Genomic DNA, 18,316 nt, shown 5'->3' with positions numbered 1-18,316 from the left:
GTTTTATGATAATATGAATCTATATTTCAAGAAGAGAACTTTCGAAAACGCAATGGCAATGGCTTATCTTCTGCTAGTCATGTGCAGGCTGCAGTATTTAAGATTTGAATAGGCCTATTCATTTGTAATACAAGCTTTTTTTTTTAAGTGGTGGGATTAACCGAACATAAACTGGCGTGGTGATGACTTTTTGGACTTTGGACACATCCACCTGCCAAATGGACTGCAGTCTGCAGAGTGACCTGTGAGCCAGAGTGTGAATGGCATGGTGAAGCTTAAATGACCGTGAGGCATTGTTACTTACTGGCAGCAAAGTGCTCCGATCCGCCTGATTGCGCTAATTGCTTTGAAATAAGATACATTATGTATAATTATGGAGACCTAAGGTTGGACTGCCGGCTGTTTCCTTTCATCTCTCCGAAGTGCATCATAAAGTTGCTATCAGTTTAACTTATAAAAGCAAAAATGTGTTAATTCTGAATAATAATATGACTTCAGCAGACAATTTCTCACACATTTTAATGTCCCATTAAGAGGGACAAATATCACTTTATAAATGTAAAATGTGACCAGGATATAGGAGTTATACTCACATGAGCGCCCATTGTTCCCCAGACGAAAGTCATTTACTTGAACCAAGTGCAAATATTTTGCCTGAAAATGCCATTTGACATCGACACTCCCTTTTATGTCTTTACAGTCTAAAATGACAGACCTTGCATGAAAAGGGTTAAGACAACTTTGAGAGGAGGCAACAATGGGCCTTTGTCTGGAGTCCCTGCCTCCTGACTGGGAATCAAAGTAGTTTATAAAGTTAAATAAAGGCCCCGATGAGCCTTACAGTTGTTTTGTATCTCAGCTCGGCCCTCATTTGTTGCCTCGGGATTTAAATAAAACGCTATGGTAATCGTCTTCTCCATGGCACATCGCTCTTCTTTAAAGGCCACTGTTTGGGATGCTAATTGCCAGCAGCATTGTTTTCCAGCACCGCTGTCCCTCTGTTAAGACAAATAAGTGGAGACAAGAATGCTGCAACAACCAAAGCCCACAATCAGGTTAATAGATGTTTATTAAAATCAACTTTTGCATACAATCGTAATTAAATTATCGACTGAGATGTGGGGGAAAAACGGTGGTGTGTGAAGCAGACAACATTAAGGGTATTTTGTTTATCATTTCTTAAAATATTTTATCATGTTTGCACTGTAAAATCTAAGTTGATATTACTTAAAATAATCTTGAAGACAGACTGCCTTGAAAAAGTAAAGTAAATCTAACTATAAATCTTTTATGTTTACTTTATATCCAAGTGTAAGTTCACGAGAAATTTAGCTGTATTTATTTCATTTTGTGAAGCCCTGGCAACTTAAAAATGACAAGTGAAATTACCTTGTTCTTTCTAAGTGCTACCAACTTCAGAAAACCAAGTTAGTCTAACTTAACGTAATAACTTAGCTACAAAGAGGGTTTGGCCAATGATGAAGTTAGGAGATCTGTGAGTTTGGTTTTATTGACATGTTTAATAATATACACATATGACTGACTATTTTGCAGCCAGCAGAACACAGATATATAGCTCAGTAAACTCGGTTTACTGATGTAGCTAAAACTTATAAATATTGATTTCAGTAAATTTGTCATTTTTTTTAAAGTTGCAACTTCACAAAGTGAAGTACGACTAAATTTTAAGTAAACTTAACAAGACACAAAGTAAACATAAATTAAGATTAACTGTTATATTTACTTAGGCCTACACATTTTAAAGGCAATCGTTTTCCTAGAGGTAAAATTAAAAATAATCTGTCAGATTTTACAGTTTGTCAACTTAGAGCCTAGCCTATCCTGTGGTCATCAAATCAGAAAACACTGCATGGAGGAGATGCAGTGGCCAAAAAAAAAAAAAAACTGATCACAGACCAGCAGAATCACACATGTGATTTATGAGTTTCTGAATGAGCACACAGCACCAGGAAAAATTAGCAGGATATGCGTTGTTGCTCCACGTTAACAAACACGTTAATGCGTCTCACGTGGGCCATATTTGTGTTTACGCAGACTCGTTTAACGAGTTGGTGTTGGAGGGACGGGTTAAGTGTCTGAGCCTCGGAGCAGAGGGGGACTTCAGACGGACGCGGCGGCCCCGGAGACTCCGGCGACTTCAAAGCTTCTCGGAGCAATGCCACTCGTTCCAGGTTAGAGGCTTTAAGTGTTTCCAAACACACTGCAGCTGCACGCGGAGGCCCCTGCTACCTGCACACACAGGATGTGCTGCCGAGGAAATGATAAATTAAGACTTATGTGTTAAGTTTTTTTATAAACCGACTGGAACCAGGTTATCTGTTGTAAAAATGCAAAACAACTATTGGGGAACACCTGTGGCCGCAATTTCAATATGAATGTGGCAACCGTAAATCCACTGTAAAATCTGATTGCCTTGAATAAATGTAAGAAAGTTTGTGTAATTTGTATCTAATTTTCACATTTACTTAACATTTATTGACTTAATTGTGCAAAGTTTTTGTTTAGGGAATTTGTGAGTTTGTTTAAATCAATCTTTCAAAGTTTTAACAACTTCAGTAAACCAAGTATACTGTGCTATATGTGTTCTGCTGGTTGCAAACTAGTATTTCATATTTTGTATTTTCTTAGAGGTGTTCACAAAACAAGGCAAAGAGGCAAAAACCTCTTTGTCATGATCAAGTTGAGTCAGACTAACTTGGTTTACTGAAGTTGCTGGTACTTCGAAAGAGCAAGGTCATTTCACTTGTCATTTTTCAGTTGCAACAGCTTTACAAAATTAACTAGACTAAATATAGCTAAAATTTAAGTAAACGTAACAATTAGATATAGAGTAAACATATTAATATTAATAGTTACTGTATATTTAGACTACTTTCCCTTTTCAAAGCAGTGTGTTTCCAAGATTATTTTAACTAAGATCAACTTGTCAAATTTTACAGTGCAGGCTAGCTGTTATTAAATAAATACTTTTAGCGAAGAACGATATAAATATATATATATTAATCATTTTAACATGTTTTTTAATACACTTTATAAAAGCAATCAACATTCAAAGCCAGTTTTCTAGATTTGCTTCACTTCCTCTAATAGAAGTCTCGCAAATAGCAAATTATTTACCTTATCATGTCATCTTTATAGCTTATATGTGCAAAGCAGGTAGTTGAGTGCGTGGTAAAATCACTGTGTCACCTTGAATGTTAATTGCACTGTTCAAGTGAAGGAAGTCATTCAGTATTTCAACCATGACTAGGCTACACCACAACAAGTCTAAACTTTATGAGGCATAAGGGGTCGGCGGTGCTTTTGTGGTCCTGAAGAGGATTATTTTAATTTCCCTTTGGTAAAGTTATGGCACAGTGACAGATAGATTATGAGCATGATTGGTTTGAGGTCTCACAATCCCCACTGTATTTAACGCCCCGCGCACTCCTGCGCAAAGTCAGAACAACAAACACTTCATGAGACAGGGATCTGCGGTCTCTGTGTGTCTTGGGAAACACTTGCACCGAGGAATCCTTTTCAGTGCGGGACTCTTCTGAGAGTAACTAGTGGGCGCTGACCTTTTCTACTATTACACCGACCATAGCGCTCATTTGAATAGATGGAAATGGCGTGCGATCGGCTGAGAAAAAGCTAATTTTTCAGGCTGAATGGCTCAGTGTCCCTGGGCTAGGGCGGGTAGAGGAGGAGGCGGTGCTGCGCGCTCGGTGCGGGTTCAACTTTTTCAATAGTCTCCCTAAAGCCGAGCGCTTTGATCCGGGCGCTGCTGGCGCCTAAAAACAACATAACTTGTCTGCCCATTAGGGAGACTGACAAATCGTGACAGATTGTTTATGCTTGGCAATTAGCGACGCAGACGCTTTCCTGAGAAACTGGCAACACAGCAAAAAGGTGATCTATTCTCATGTCTCTAGGAATATAGAAGTTAAAGCAGCAACATTTTTATATGAAATCAAACTTTATCTCGTGTGCGTGTTTTTTTTTTTTAAAGTGAAATACAACAACTACGGGCATATTTTATGCAAGCCATATTAACAACAATAAAAATATTTTTTCAGGCACTGCAGATAATGAGAAGGTACACAGTATAGCCAGGTAAATCAATGACAGTCCTTGGTTAAATCTCCCCTTGGCTCCACGCTGCCTCCTCCCCCTCTCCCCCCACCGACTCCACATAATTTTTGACTTTAATGGATGTAGTCAAAGGGGAAAAAATCCTAGTGATCCCTCCCCCAAGCCCAATAATTACCCCTAAATGACTGCGAAGGCCTGTGTGTTTCAATCTGATTAGAGCCCCGCAGCCATCAATAAACAGCGCGCTGCAAGAGGTTCATCACATAAAGAGGCAGCAGTAAACTGTTGTGCAACATTCACTTCAGCAACTTTAGGCCAAAAGCAGTCATCATACGGGTGGATGTGAATAAAGCATGTCAAAATGTTTGGGACAGAGAGATGGTATAAACATGGTGGGTAATAATAGAAATAATGCCCCGATTATAAAATGTCAATAAGTTAATGGCAGGGTAATTATAGGGTACACTAACATCATTTTGTGGGATTTAGTCTTAATGAAACCATTAAGAGTTTGTTGTGTTTATGTTTATCTGAAGTTGCTTGTTTAAAAAAAGTTACCATTGTTAACTTCTCCACTCTGATTTTTCTTTTTTTTTTTTTTTTTTTAAGTCGCAGGGACCAGCCCATCTGGCCTCTGATTGGCCGTCTGTCTCTCCACGCCTGCCTTATTATAGCCCTGCTCTCCAATTTGGTCACATAAACATGAGGATACCGTCACCTTAGGGCGCACCAACTTTTTTTGTAACTCTTTCCGCTGTACCCACGAGAGTCAACGAGCCACCTCACCCCGTGCCAGTCGGACCTGTATGGCCCCATCGATCGCCATGTCAGCTTTGACCGCTGGTTTGAAAACCGAAGAGCTCCCTCCCCGCTCGGTTCTCGTCAGCAGAAGCGAGATGCAGACCAGCCTGAGCCCCGCAGAGGAGACCGTGAAGCCCAAAGTTGCTATTTTGCCCTTCAGCGTCGAGGCACTGATGGCTGATAGGAAACCCAGCAGAGAGGTGGCATCCCCGGATGCCCCGTCCGTTCCCGGGACGTCCCACGCGCTGGGAAAGGGCGTCAGGATGGGTTCTTTTGGTAGTCTGGATACTTCAGTTCCTGCTTTACCCATGAGCTCCTCGTTTTCAGTGGGCGACATCATGAATATGCCAGAAGACGTGTTGATAAAACCTGAGAGCCCGGACAATAACGAGAGGACTTCATGGCTGCAGAGTCCTCGTTTTTCTCCCACACCTCCGCGTAAGTTTGGTGTCAGCACACAGATCCTAGAAAATATTAAGAATGTGTATTGATGCTTATGTTTATAGTTTTATGAACAAGGATTTCTCTCTTAGTCGACGTGTGTAACATGAAAACTTTTACGCAGTGCATTTCTCTTGTGTGTATTTGCGCACTGCAATTCAAAGTTTTAAATTAAAGCATTTCGTCCCATTACAGGAAGGTTGAGTCCTCCTGCATGTCCCCTGCGAAAACACAAGACAAACAGAAAGCCCCGGACTCCCTTCACCACGTCCCAGCTGCTGGCCCTAGAGAGAAAGTTCCGCCAGAAGCAGTACCTTTCCATCGCTGAGCGCGCAGAGTTCTCCAGTTCCCTCAACTTGACGGAGACCCAGGTGAAAATCTGGTTTCAGAACAGGAGAGCCAAAGCCAAGCGGTTGCAGGAGGCAGAACTTGAAAAACTGAAAATGGCAGCTAAGCCCATGCTGCCTCCAGCTTTCGGGATTTCCTTTCCTCTCGGTGCGCACGTCCCCGCGTCCTACGCAGGGTCGCACCCTTTCCAGAGGCACTCGCTGCCGGTTTCCCCTGTGGGACTGTACGCCGCTCACGTCGGATACAGTATGTACCACCTCGCTTGACAGGGGACGAAGGACACGTGCAGTGGGACACAAGGGGGGTTAGGCTACTCTCGAGGGCCACGCGAGAGGGGAGGGGGCTCCTCGGACAGGTGAGGTAACACTTAATACTAAATAAAGAGGCATCCTGGCGGTGAACTCCGTGTCACATCTTGTCAGGGGGGCAAGACCTCCAAACAGACCCCCTTCTGAGGACCTTGAAGTTTATCCACTTCCCTCGACCTCGCCAGTAAGTTCACACACTGCAAAAATTATCCAACTTTAGTCATTTACTCCTGAACTTAATGATAATGTCAATCAGGAACGTAATGATATAAATATTAATTCAGAAAATAATCTGTGTGAGACTAAATGACTTTAAAATGGAGATTTTTGCGGTGCAGAGGTGGAAAAATAATTTAGTGCCTGTAGGCCTGTGAAATGTCACAAATGGACAGTCAAGTATGGACACTAGACTGCGTGCTGTAGTGTGTCAAACGTAGCCCACTCCGTTACATTTAAGCCTTTTTAAAAAGGCTATTAAACCAGCTTCTTGACATTCAGCACCAGTAAACTTATGTTGGGCTTCCATCGCATCAGTGGGCTGCTGTCACACTGCAAAGAGAACATCGTTTTTTCTGCATTCATATCAATGCGTAACTATAGTGGGTTACTGAATCCAGTGTCAATGAATGCTCTTTGTGAATTTGAAGAACCACAGCATTTTGGGGGGGGGTTTTTTGGGTTGTGTTTTTTTTTTATAACAGCACTGTCTGTTGTTGGAATGATTCCCTTCGGAAGGGATATGTGTACTGTAAAATAATGTATATTTGAAGAATATCCTCATTTATATTATGAATATATTTGTGACATAACTTAACAATAAATTGTTTATTCTTTTTCATTAAGCAGTTGTTGGTTTTGACTGACACGTGCGTGGTAACCGTAGATCATTTCACGTTCAGGACAAACTGTGCTTGGATATAATAATATTCGTACTTATAATGAAAACTTGAGGTGATGCTCATTATTTTACAATTATTTTATCTATTTTTAGGGGAAAGTTTGGGCTCATTGTGTGTGTTGTGACTTTTGGGAAATAGCAAACAATTTTAAAAGAAACAGGAGTAATTATTATCAGGCCTGTTGCGAAAATGTCCAGAAATTAGAATATTTATCACCATGATTTGAAACTGATGCTTTTGGGAGTGTCATTGATAGGGCCTTGTGTTATCCGCACCGTGACAATATTGAATATTTAACGTTCACTTCTCTTTAGTTTCAACTTTTCACACTTGCACGTATTTCAGCCTCGCAGCGCTGGTGTGCATTTAAACTTGTCACATATTATTTGGAGGAATGTATTGCTACAGCTGTTGCCTATTGCTCTGAAACAACTAACCTAGATTTTGTTGGCGCCAGCAGAGTTTAGAGGGGGTGGAGATGTGTGGAGAGGGGGGGGGGCACACACACACACAACCAGTTGTGCTGACTTCAAAACACACCGATAAATATTGGAGATCTGTGGGCTAAATTGCTTGTAAACAATCCACCAGAGTGTCATTATGGAGTGTTTAGGGTGTAAAATGAGCCAAGTGACACGCCATTATGGAGAAGACAGGGTGTTAGAACCCATGTGGACAAACATATTACCTTACCGGCGGCACAAAAAGACAAATATTTCATCCTTCTGATGAGCGTCATTTTGTGCCATCAGGAAGACTTAAATGACAAAACAGGGATCAGATAGGGAGAAAATTACAGGCCACTCCAGAGCAGTTTTAAAGGCTTTCTCTTGAGTTCCCTGCCATTCAGGCAGGGGTTAAATTGGAGTAAAATAATTGCTGTAATGAGCAAAGGCAATCTGCCGCAGACGGAGGCCGGCTCCAGCGAGGCTGTAGCTCCAGGCAAGGCGGAACTTTTATCATTCCTAAAATGTCAACGGGGGACTGGGACGGGCAACACTTCTCCTCTGTGCGCTGTGATTTCCTCCTCAGCGCTGACAAGCTGCTGTCCTACACAGGGGCCCGGGTAGACCTGATTTATTATCGATTTTAAGAGACATGCATTTGATCTTAAAATATGATAACGCATTGTAATATGGAATTCATTTAAGAGTTTGATTTCGGTGCATTTTCTGTCTATATTTCTTATTGCAGTGCACTTTCCCCCGACAATCTCCGCTCCTTTATACCCACGAGGCATGAATTAATACATAATCCCTGACAATGCGTTTAAATCACACGGATGGACGCTCTGTCTGAAAAGAAGAGAAACTTGACACAAAGGAGCCAAAGGGGATCCGTCCATTCTTTCAGCTCTTTCATTCTTTTGTCCCCGGCTCTCAGTCTTGCCAGGAGCCAAACGCAAAACAAAACTCACTTGTTTATATCATCCAAAAGATCACAGGAAGCTGTTTGACTCTGTCGTTAAAACTCCTTGATCCTCAAGAAAAGGGAAAATGGGCCGTTAGAAGTCGCCATTAAAGCTCGGAGGGACGGTTAATAAAGCAGAGGAGGGAGTGGATGTTTAATAGACCTTTAACCTTTAATCAGTTTTTCCCCCAATACATTTAGAGGATACGCTGTGGGACTTTTTAGATTAATTCATATGGGTCACTGAAAAAAGAAACAGAGGATTATCTCCGTTTATTCTGTAACAAATATTGTGAAGAAAAAACACTTCTATTGCACCATACTTTGCCTGATCAAAATCACAAAAAGAGGCCCATGTTGATTTTTCTTCCGTGAAATGTGCAGCTTGCGAAAATATTATGCCCAAATAGATATTTGTCAATACGATATTTAACGTGTATGGTAGCTACTTGTTAATCAATTAGCCTATGTGTTTTATTAAACCAAGTATTTTTTAAAATAATTTAAATAAACTGATTTGACACGCAAGTTAATTCCAGAAAATCGTTATTAGAAATGAATTAATGTCATTCGGTTCTTCACAAATGAGATTGTTAAAAGCACTAATTTAACCTCACAAGCAATAAAATGACTGCAAATTTCATATAGGCTACTTTTATTGTAAAAGGCCTAAGTGATATTTTAACGCAGCCTTTATGTTGGCCTGGCTGCTCCGAGTTGCAAAGGTTAAACCATTGTCATTTTTATTTAAAATATTAGATTGCATGCATTGCAGGTTAATGAGTCTAGTCTATTACAGATTAGGCGAAATCCGTTTATTTTTGATGATTTTAAATGCGTTAAAAAAAATCCATGAAATATAAAAACACAAGTTACTTTCTGTTTCTTTCAGATACTACACCACCACCTTCTGTTCAGATTCGGAGTGACATAAAAATGCTCTTTCAATTCGATTAAAAAAAGTTAAATTATTAAAATAACCTTACTGAACTAACAACTAAATATTTTTTAAAATGTTAGTAATGCGCAAAGCCGAAATGGATAACAAAAGGCTATTGCAAGCGAGCTAATTTGAGGGGGCTTCTTTGTTGTCTGTTGGCCTTTTAGAAAATATTTTTCAGTGAAATGTGCACGATGAGCGAATAAACCAGAGCAATAATGATATTTCAAAAATACTAATGGCAAATATGATGTCATATACCTCCAAATCAGCGGGCCCTTTGAACATTTGAAGATGATGTGATTTCAGCCCGGTTCAGGAGGACAACATCTCTTTAAACATTTTTCTAGGCTAGTTGTCTACATGTTATGAAAATGCTTACGTGTTTAAAAAAAGAAAAGAAGGGTAAGTTCATCGGATTTGTCGTTTCTGTTTTGCACAGGTTCACACTGATAGATATGAGAGAAGACTTGGCCAAAACAAAGGCGTTTAAATCATTGTTAATATTTCCAGTCAAAATTAAATGCAGCTTTATTTAAACTGAACGCGTACTGACCTCCTTGCTCTGCAAAATAGGCTACAAACTGTGTCGAGCCCTCAGACTGTCAGAGGCACGTGCTGTAAATAACATAAATAACGCAACAAGAATGACATAAATCAATGTTCTTTGCAATGCACCAGCAAAGATCATCACCAATTTCTTGCGGCTGCCTTTACAAAAAAAAACCAAAAAAAAAACCTATAAAGTCAATCTCATGCAGAAAACCAGATGTGCTCCTATAGGACATTTACAGAAATATTAGAGCGATGACATATTTTAAGAAATGAAATGCAGTGAACTCACCACGAAGTCATGCAATAAAGGTCAATAATAGAGGAAAGATATAAATACATTATTGGTTTGGACTTTTTAAAATGGCATGGACCTATATATGCTGATAGTCAAGCGGATGAATATCTTAACAGTGTATGAAATAATACACATTGCTTATACCGTTTAGCGCTACTGCACCAGTCTGTTCATCGGCTTGAGTTATACTGCAGTGCTGACACAACTACAAGCATGCCGAAACGGATTCATCAATAAACCTCCTCATTTTGTTCTTGTTAAGGCTGTGGTGTCCACTAGAGGGCAGCGGTGTCTCGGCCTGTATGCATTGAATGGGCATAGGTTGACCTATGTCTAAGACTAGACTTTGGCCATTTACTCTACAGGCTGCAGTTATTAACCACTGATATACCAATAGGATAATCTCCCAATGATTGATTACAAATGTTGATAGCTGTTTGGAAGTTTGATTAACTCTATTCACCTCCCTTAGCTATCAGAAGTCCTCTGGTGACCCTTTATTCATTAATTACTTCAACATGTAAATCAGTGGAACAGTTGTGCGTTTATAAGGTACATTTACTGTCTACAGGAGGGGAAGCTTTGCACTGATATGTAAGAGTTTTGAACACGAAACCAAATGTACTGAGCAGCGTAATTACAACAGTGTGGAGAGTGTGCCAATCATCTATTGGAAATTAAGGGGGGTAAGATTTTCTTATGTGGACTAATGAGGCAGCATTTCTTTTAAGATGCAATAAAAGTGTTAAATGTGATGGAAAATTGCCTGAAAACCCCATTAAACAAAACTGCATCACACTCTGCATCACCAGTGCTTCAATGCAAATAGGTTTCTGATCTGTCCTTTACAAGGTAATTTATTTCAACAAAGCAGAGAATGATTACTGTCACCCTTTGGCTAAGTTGTTGTTTTTTATTATTGTGCAGCATTTAGCATTTTTGGTACACTTAATTGTTAAATTACCTGGCCACATGAGGTTTAAATGTTCTGTTCTCTGTTTTGCCTTAATGATAGCAAATAATTCTGCGGCCCTCCTAATGATGATCAATAAGCTCAGCGATTAAGCTTTATAAACCCACTATGGGTGGATTCCTTAACAAGCCACATGCTGCTGACTAACATGTTAGTTTTTGTGGGTTTAGTTAATTAGCAGTGAGAGGTTAAGACCTGATGGTTCAGAAGTGCAATGACTTGATTCTTGGCACAAAGTTGCTCATTGCAACATGGACTCAGATCAAAGTGCAGACTTTTAAATGATTATTTGTATGTGTTGTAAGATTTATTTTTTAAATAATCTAATCTTAAATCTTCTGCACTGGACTGATGGAGCTGTGGTGTTTTTATTTAGTCCTAGTGTTTAAAGAATAATTATTTTATAATATATAGGCCTACTTATTATCATTATGGATTGTGAAATTACACTACAATACAATATCATGCTATTAAAAATTCAAAGTGGTAAACCTATAGATTAGCTGATTAAAATCAACAACATTATCAGTTTTGACTTTTGAAAATCCTTATGAATCCATGTGTCCTGACTTATTAATGTAATGTTTCATTTTGATGTCTTATTAAAACATAGTAAAAGGTACATCTCTCAACTCTCAAAACAGCAGGAAGTACCATTTAAACATAATGGCTGAGGATTTATCTAGAAATAAGATTTTTAGTAATTACTGTTGGTGAAACAAGCAAAGAGAACTTTTAATAACTTTTTGTCAGTGGCATCCCATACATAATCTATGCCCAGGAGCAGGGGCGTAGCGCCAAATTCTGGGCCCTAGGCATAAGCAGTCTCTGTGCACCCCCCCACCCCCACCCTTTCTCTCTTGATCCATTTCATGCAACCTTTACATTTTGTTTTGTTTTGTTTTGTTTTGTTTTGTTTTTAACAAAGTCAGTTTCCTTTCTGGAGCTTTACATTTTTGTGTTCTTTTTTGGAACCTCGATTTTCCCTTTCTTGGGGAAAGACATCACAGCATACTGTATTTTGGTGCTCCAGCAGCGTAATTAGTCACTCACTCAGCTTTAGCTGCGTTTACAGACAAAAGTGGTGCAGGGTGGACTGAACCATTTTGCGCCTTTAAGGGTTGAGAGGAGTGGCAGAGAGCTTGCACTGTTTTTTTGTACAAAGTTCAGTCTTACAACTGATTCATTCTGCCAATTTTATTTCAGTTATGGGACTAATTATGTAGAAAAAAATTATGTGAACAACATCAAAATTTTCATTCTAGGATTTTTGAGGGCCCCACTCCTATCAAGGCCTTGGGTAATCAGTTGCACTATTCCCCCTACGACAACGCCCCTGCCCAGGAGCATAAAATGATGGAAAACCATCCTTTTATGATGTGGCAACTACGCCAACCAGCACCACCTTGTGACAGATCAAGGAACTATCAAACTCCATCTCAAGATAAACCTTGAACATGCAATTCTGCCTACTATCAATATATGAATGACCAGTGCATGAAGAACCTGTCTCTTAATCAGTCTACAGAAGTGCCTGATGGGCCTGATCCTACATAAGTGGTACTTCAACAATCCTCAAGAATTTGCTCTGCTCATGCTCTGCACGTTTTTAGCTCTCCTGCATCCTGCACAAGATGCGTTAACCTGACTCAGATGACGCCGTTATGTAATGTAGCAAGCCTGTGCCATCAATGAAGCCATGTGCAAACTCAAGACAAATGTAAAGCATCTTATCTGCATGTTGAAGGTATTTCTGTATGCAGAACTTGACAAGAACATTGGCAGCACCAGGTTAACAGTAACAATTAAACAACAAACAGCAAAGACAAAACAGGAATTGTGGCTCCCTGTGGAACAAATGCTTCACCAAAATATGTGAATATGCAATGCAGGATTAATGGAGGTAAATGCTTGTTTGTGCAGATAATCAATCACGTTAAGAATCTATATATGGTGTCAGAAAGGCAAAGGACAAATCTTCATAAAGCCAAACATGGACATTGTGAAATTTTGATTGTTTCTGTCATTAAATATATTGCTGTTTGGCAGCCAAGACATGTTGAAGAATCTCTCAATAAACCAACCGGGAGAGTTGTCAAACAAGTCCACGCTGGTAGTAACACATAGCATTGCCAACAATAGCGTAGGCTTCATTTGACAGACAGAAAAGCTGGCTGAATATCACTGGGAATAGATTACTGATCACAAGTACATTCAAGTCTCTACAATTAATTTTCATGCATGTTTTGGCACTGTACTGACATGGGTGGAAACCAGTGGCTTCAAAAGGAAGGAGGGATCATTGACAGGGCAAGTGAAACTGGTGTCTGGTAGGGCCCAACCCAAGGCTTATTCAACTCAGGCTAGTTTTAGTCAAGTGAACTGTGCTGCAATTAACTCTAAAATCATGGACTCATATAACAAGATACATTCAAAATCCACAGTTCCCACACAATTTTAATGTCATAATTTTAAATCTTTTCCATTACTTTTCAACCATAATAGACCCATAATTAAGTTTCCATGATCATTCACAATGTAAAACCCATTTGCTCTACCTCAAAAATGCAGTATAACTAGTAGTGGGTTTAGCATAGATATGAAAACTTTGGGATTCATGACCTTCATGTTTAATCACACTGTCACAATTTCATTTTTGTCTTTAGTCATTCAAACATATCAGATTCAAACTCTGTAACTTCAGGTAGCTGGCATACAGATGTTGGGAGTCTGTGAAGTAACATAGGTGATGGGTAACAAAACGCATTGGTGCATATTAGAGCTCCCTTATGTCAACAGCTACAGAAAAGGAAGTGGTTATATTACCTTATGCAAAGGGTTATCCATGAAATATAACTGCTACAATCAATTTTATTAAACACAGAAAAATTATTGGACTTTTCCATTATTTTCAAGGATTTTACTAATCCCGTGACTTTCTCAGGCCTGGAAAATGAGATAGTGAAATTCTATGACTTTTTCATGACTGTGGGGATCGTGAAAATAGAATCCAGGGTTGAGCAAAATGCTCAACATAAAAGGTAAAATGTCTTATTTTAAAAAACAGATTTTGTTACATGATTTCATGGGATGTAGAGTCATTAAGTGGAGATACATTCTCTGCTGGTGGTTGCAGCAAGGACTACAAACCATCATGGCACCCAGTAAAAGACTACAAGACCCACATTAGGCCAGCAGACAGGCAGTTAGGACCCTGATTGCTTTCCAGCTGAAACATATCAGCTGATTGCCCCACTGAGGGAGCTGAAGTGGAGGGGGAGTCAGTGCATGTAGGAGAGAAGGTGATGATTGAGACAGAGAAAAGCAGAAAATTGAATTATGCTCCCCAGAGGACAATGAACTGGAGTTCTGATTCACCTTCCTGTTTCTGTTTTGTTTAACTTTTGTCTCAACGAAGTACGTTGACCTTTTACAGAAAACTGAATACACTACGCTGGAAAGCAAAGTTTGATTGTTTTCATTTCCTGCACCCACACCTCCAAAGTTCCAGGACAAAAGCTCCTGAACTCCCAAGACGTCAAAATATTTAAGGTACATAGTCATTTATTACATCTGAACCATTTATTATATTTGCACTATTCATCCCATTTGCACAATAATCATTTACTGCATAATAGAAATAATCGGTTACCTCCCATTTATATTTGAAGTTGCTGCTCCATACTGCTCCAAGTTAGCGCTTGTGTGTTTTCATATGTGCCTTCCTCAGCTGTAATCTTATGACTTTTATTTAGTACATACCTACTTTTTATATATTTTCTATTATTTTGTTTGCGAACTTGCATGTTTACACTGGAGGTCTGGGAGACACAGCATTTCAATCCTGTCTATATACTGTACATATGGCAGAATTTACAATAAAGTTGACTTTAAAAAAAAAAGTCTAAATCGACCCTAAATTACAGAAAAATTTGAGTAGACGGAGCACACTGATTTCTATAAGCAGATCATACAGTCTGTCCAACAGATGGCAGCAGAGACCATACATTAAACCAGAGAGACTTGCTCCCAAATCCAACATGTCACACCACTGGTACTAAAATAATGGCAACTGCAGTATTATTTGAGAGACTGGGAACTTTGGTTTGTGTAAAAACTACATCGCTTCACTTACAGTTCATAAATCACATTTTAAAAAAACACAACAACCAGTTTATTTGACTTTGCAAAGAGAAAACGCGTTTATACTTTGAGCTTAACAACAATTACTTGAAATACAAAACAAAGCATATTGTCTCTATTAAAATAAACTCCATCAGCAATTGCTACACACTGAGTGGAAACCAGAATGTCGGTCAGAGCGAAAAGAACTTCCTCAAGAGAAAAAAAAAAGTAGAAAAGGACATCATGCTGATTCACGGTCGGGACTTGAGCCAGTTTTGTCTCAGTGTTTCCCAGAATCAACTGGCAGGCATTTTGGAAATAACTACAAAAAAAATAAAACAAGTTCATAAAAGCTGATACCTAATGAGGAGTTTTAATATATAAATTGAGACATACTGTGAATAGATTGTAATGAAGTGTACATAAAAACAAGTTTATGTCTATGACAATGAGAGCTCTATTATTTTATATCCATTCTGCTTATGGCCCAGGAAATGTTTACTTTGTTCAGGTCCAGTACAATCTGCAGCCACTTTTTTGGTATAAATCAAAAATCACCGTAAAAACCTCAAATTGAGGGAATTCTGAAGGAACTATACAACCTAGTGCGAGAAAGAAATGCTTAGGACATCTATTTCTTACATAACATTTTGAACCAGCATGTTCAACTCCTCAAATGTTTACAAACTGCTGTACAGTGCTCCTTTAAGACATGTTAGTCAGACCAAGGGTTATAGCAACACAGCATATTTCTCTTAATGACACATGAACCTTTGATCAGCTCTGGTAAGTAAGCAGCGGTTAAGCCTGGCTCACAAGCATCTCTTATTGGTTTATTATTTCAAGGTTTTCATCGGCATGGTTGGCATTCAGCAAATTTCCTGTGGAAAGTTCTGCACTCCTTGCTGGAATGCAGCCACAAATGTCCACTAACATGAGTCTGCAGCTCACACAGAGACGACTAGGTACGACATGAAACAGCACTATGTGTGTATTGCTTATGATGCATCTAGTACAGTGCCGGCTGTGATGTGTATGCATTAACAACCTACATATTGCTGATGTGCTTTTCCTGAATACAACTGTTGTCTGCTATTTGTGTCGCTCATCTCTCCTCTTGCAGTAGCTGGAGCCTGTCCTCATCAAAGTGAGGGCGAATGTGTCCAGTGTCGATTGCCTCACAGTCATCTGTGAAAAATACCAGGTCCTGCCAACAAAACATGACAAGACATGCGGTCAAGAAACGCATGCCTGAAAACAAAGCATGTGAAAGTCAAAAACAACTTGCAGGCGTTTTAGATGCTCTCACCCGATAACACATTCTGGTGATGATTGTGTACAAGTTCTGGATTTTTCGTTTCAGCAGCACCATTCTGGGACGCTCTCTGCAGTACTGGTTTGGATGGTTCAGCACCACGTAGAGAAAGTCTCGGAGCTTAGCTGTGACACATGCGTTCTATAAAGACAAAACAACTCTTAAAACAAACAGTGTCCTCCTAAACTATTCACTATTATGACAGTGAATGATTCTCGATTTATTATTACGGGTTAGGGCTGGGAAATATATCAATACTATACTTGTGTCATGACATGAGACTAATATCAGCCTAGATTTTGAATATTGTAATATTATTGTAATATTATAAGTGTTGTCTAACTCCTGGTTAATATTCCAAACTTACAAGACTGCTTTATTATATGCCTCTACCCTCTTAAACATCATATCTAGACTGCTGATGCTTATTTATAAAAAAAAAATCTCATAGTGTTAATATTTCGTGAAAGCACCAATAGTCAATGCTACAATGTCGTTGCAATATCGGTATCAAGGTATTTGGTAAAAAAATATTAGGATATTCTATCTCTTCTACTCAGAGATTTTGCTTTTTGCATGTCAGTATTTACATTTTATTACATCTTGAATACTCAAAAACAAAAGCGTAGCTTTCCTTTCAACGTCGGGGGGAAACATATGAAAGAGGAAGTGTATGGGGCACCTTCGACATAAAATTTGGATTATCAAACACTTCATTTCCTGCATTCTGATGAATTTTAATGCCCCAGTTTGTTACTTTTCTGAATCCATTTTTGGTGTAAATGTCTTTAATTTTATCAAAATGAAAGTAATTTGGTACTTTCACAGTTTTATTCTGGGAGACAAATGCACATGTTCTAAATATTGGGATGGTGGTGTCCCCCCTTTGCTCAAATAGTCTTAAATCCTCAAACATACAAGCAACAGCCTATGAATCCATCAATTAAGATTTGGTTGCAATACACACTCTTACAGCTCTTGCAGTGGATTTTGTCAACTTGCTGGTTTTGCATTAAACTACCTTAGTTGTTAATATCTAACTGACTTTACATGGTAATCTATGGGGGAAAGGTGTTTTTTTTAGCAGAAAAAAGCAAAATGCAAATATTCCCAAATCTCCTCGGAACCCATTTCAGCACCCCAATGTGTCCCCTCATCTGATGCATGACAAACTTACATGGACATCAAGGAAGATCGTGGGTAGAACCTCCGCACACGTTTTCTGCAACCCAACAAACACTCTCGTTAGAATACAAAACACAGAGTAGCAGTGTGCTCATTTTGACGATGCATTCAAGGTCAAAGCGCTTACCGTGCGATGATACGTGTGTATTTTATCCAGCAAAGCCATGACTTCTTTGCTGAGGCCGAGCGCTCTGGAGTAGCAGGTCGGAGGTGCGCACTCCGACAGCCACACAAAGCTGAAGAAACACAAGAGAGTGGCGAGTCCCAGCCTCATGTCTGAAAACACTGCTGCTCAGGGCTGCAGAGAGCGGCTGCGACTGTCAGCAGGGTTTCGAATAGTTTAGAGGAGGACTTGCAGCAGTTTTAGAGATGGAGTGAGTGCTGGAGGGGGGCGAAAAAAAACGACGGACGATGACGTGGAAGCGAGTGAGGCTGAGAAAAACATTTGGGGGTCTGCTGTGTTTTGGAAAGCAAACACTGTGTTCATGCACGCAGCAAATACCAGGGGTGATTGAGCGTCTCCTGCTGATAACACAGCCAAACACTTTGCCAGTTTTCACTCAAATTTGTGGCTTGGCAATTCCTGAAAACCAAGATATTTACGATAGCTATGGTGGGGTCAAGGC

General features: G+C 39.5%; 2 protein-coding genes across 2 annotated transcripts; one reads left to right on the top strand and one right to left on the bottom strand.

Annotated features, from left to right (window-relative positions):
- The first annotated feature begins 4,323 nt into the window (after positions 1-4,323).
- Positions 4,324-6,835, top strand: msx1a (muscle segment homeobox 1a). Its single transcript, XM_042500300.2, has 2 exons — positions 4,324-5,334; positions 5,533-6,835. The coding sequence occupies exons 1-2, from the start codon at positions 4,902-4,904 to the stop codon at positions 5,949-5,951; spliced, it is 852 nt and encodes a 283-aa protein (XP_042356234.1). The 5' UTR covers positions 4,324-4,901; the 3' UTR covers positions 5,952-6,835.
- Positions 6,836-15,215: 8,380 nt separating this feature from the next.
- On the bottom strand, positions 15,216-18,116 carry cytl1 (cytokine like 1). The gene is made up of 4 exons (XM_042497385.2): positions 17,818-18,116; positions 17,683-17,727; positions 16,500-16,646; positions 15,216-16,397 (listed from the first exon to the last, which is right to left on the bottom strand). The coding sequence occupies exons 1-4, from the start codon at positions 17,962-17,964 to the stop codon at positions 16,296-16,298; spliced, it is 441 nt and encodes a 146-aa protein (XP_042353319.1). The 5' UTR covers positions 17,965-18,116; the 3' UTR covers positions 15,216-16,295.
- Between the last annotated feature and the right edge of the window lie 200 nt (positions 18,117-18,316).

Source organism: Plectropomus leopardus, chromosome 2, assembly GCF_026936395.1.
Source record: "Plectropomus leopardus strain MGB_pleo_1.0 chromosome 2, ASM2693639v1, whole genome shotgun sequence".
NCBI classification, from domain to species: Eukaryota; Metazoa; Chordata; class Actinopteri; order Perciformes; family Serranidae; genus Plectropomus; species Plectropomus leopardus.
This window is presented reverse-complemented; position numbering and strand designations above follow the sequence as displayed.

Coding starts and splice junctions, on each gene's coding strand:
- cytl1 (XM_042497385.2), bottom strand. CDS start 17,964: ATGAGGCTGGGACTCGCCACTCTCTTGTGTTTCTTCAGCTTTGTGTGG. Junction 17,728..17,817: donor TACACACGTATCATCGCACG/GTAAGCGCTTTG, acceptor GTTGGGTTGCAG/AAAACGTGTGCGGAGGTTCT. Junction 16,647..17,682: donor CGATCTTCCTTGATGTCCAT/GTAAGTTTGTCA, acceptor TTGTCTTTATAG/AACGCATGTGTCACAGCTAA.
- msx1a (XM_042500300.2), top strand. CDS start 4,902: ATGGCCCCATCGATCGCCATGTCAGCTTTGACCGCTGGTTTGAAAACC. Junction 5,335..5,532: donor TTTTTCTCCCACACCTCCGC/GTAAGTTTGGTG, acceptor GTCCCATTACAG/GAAGGTTGAGTCCTCCTGCA.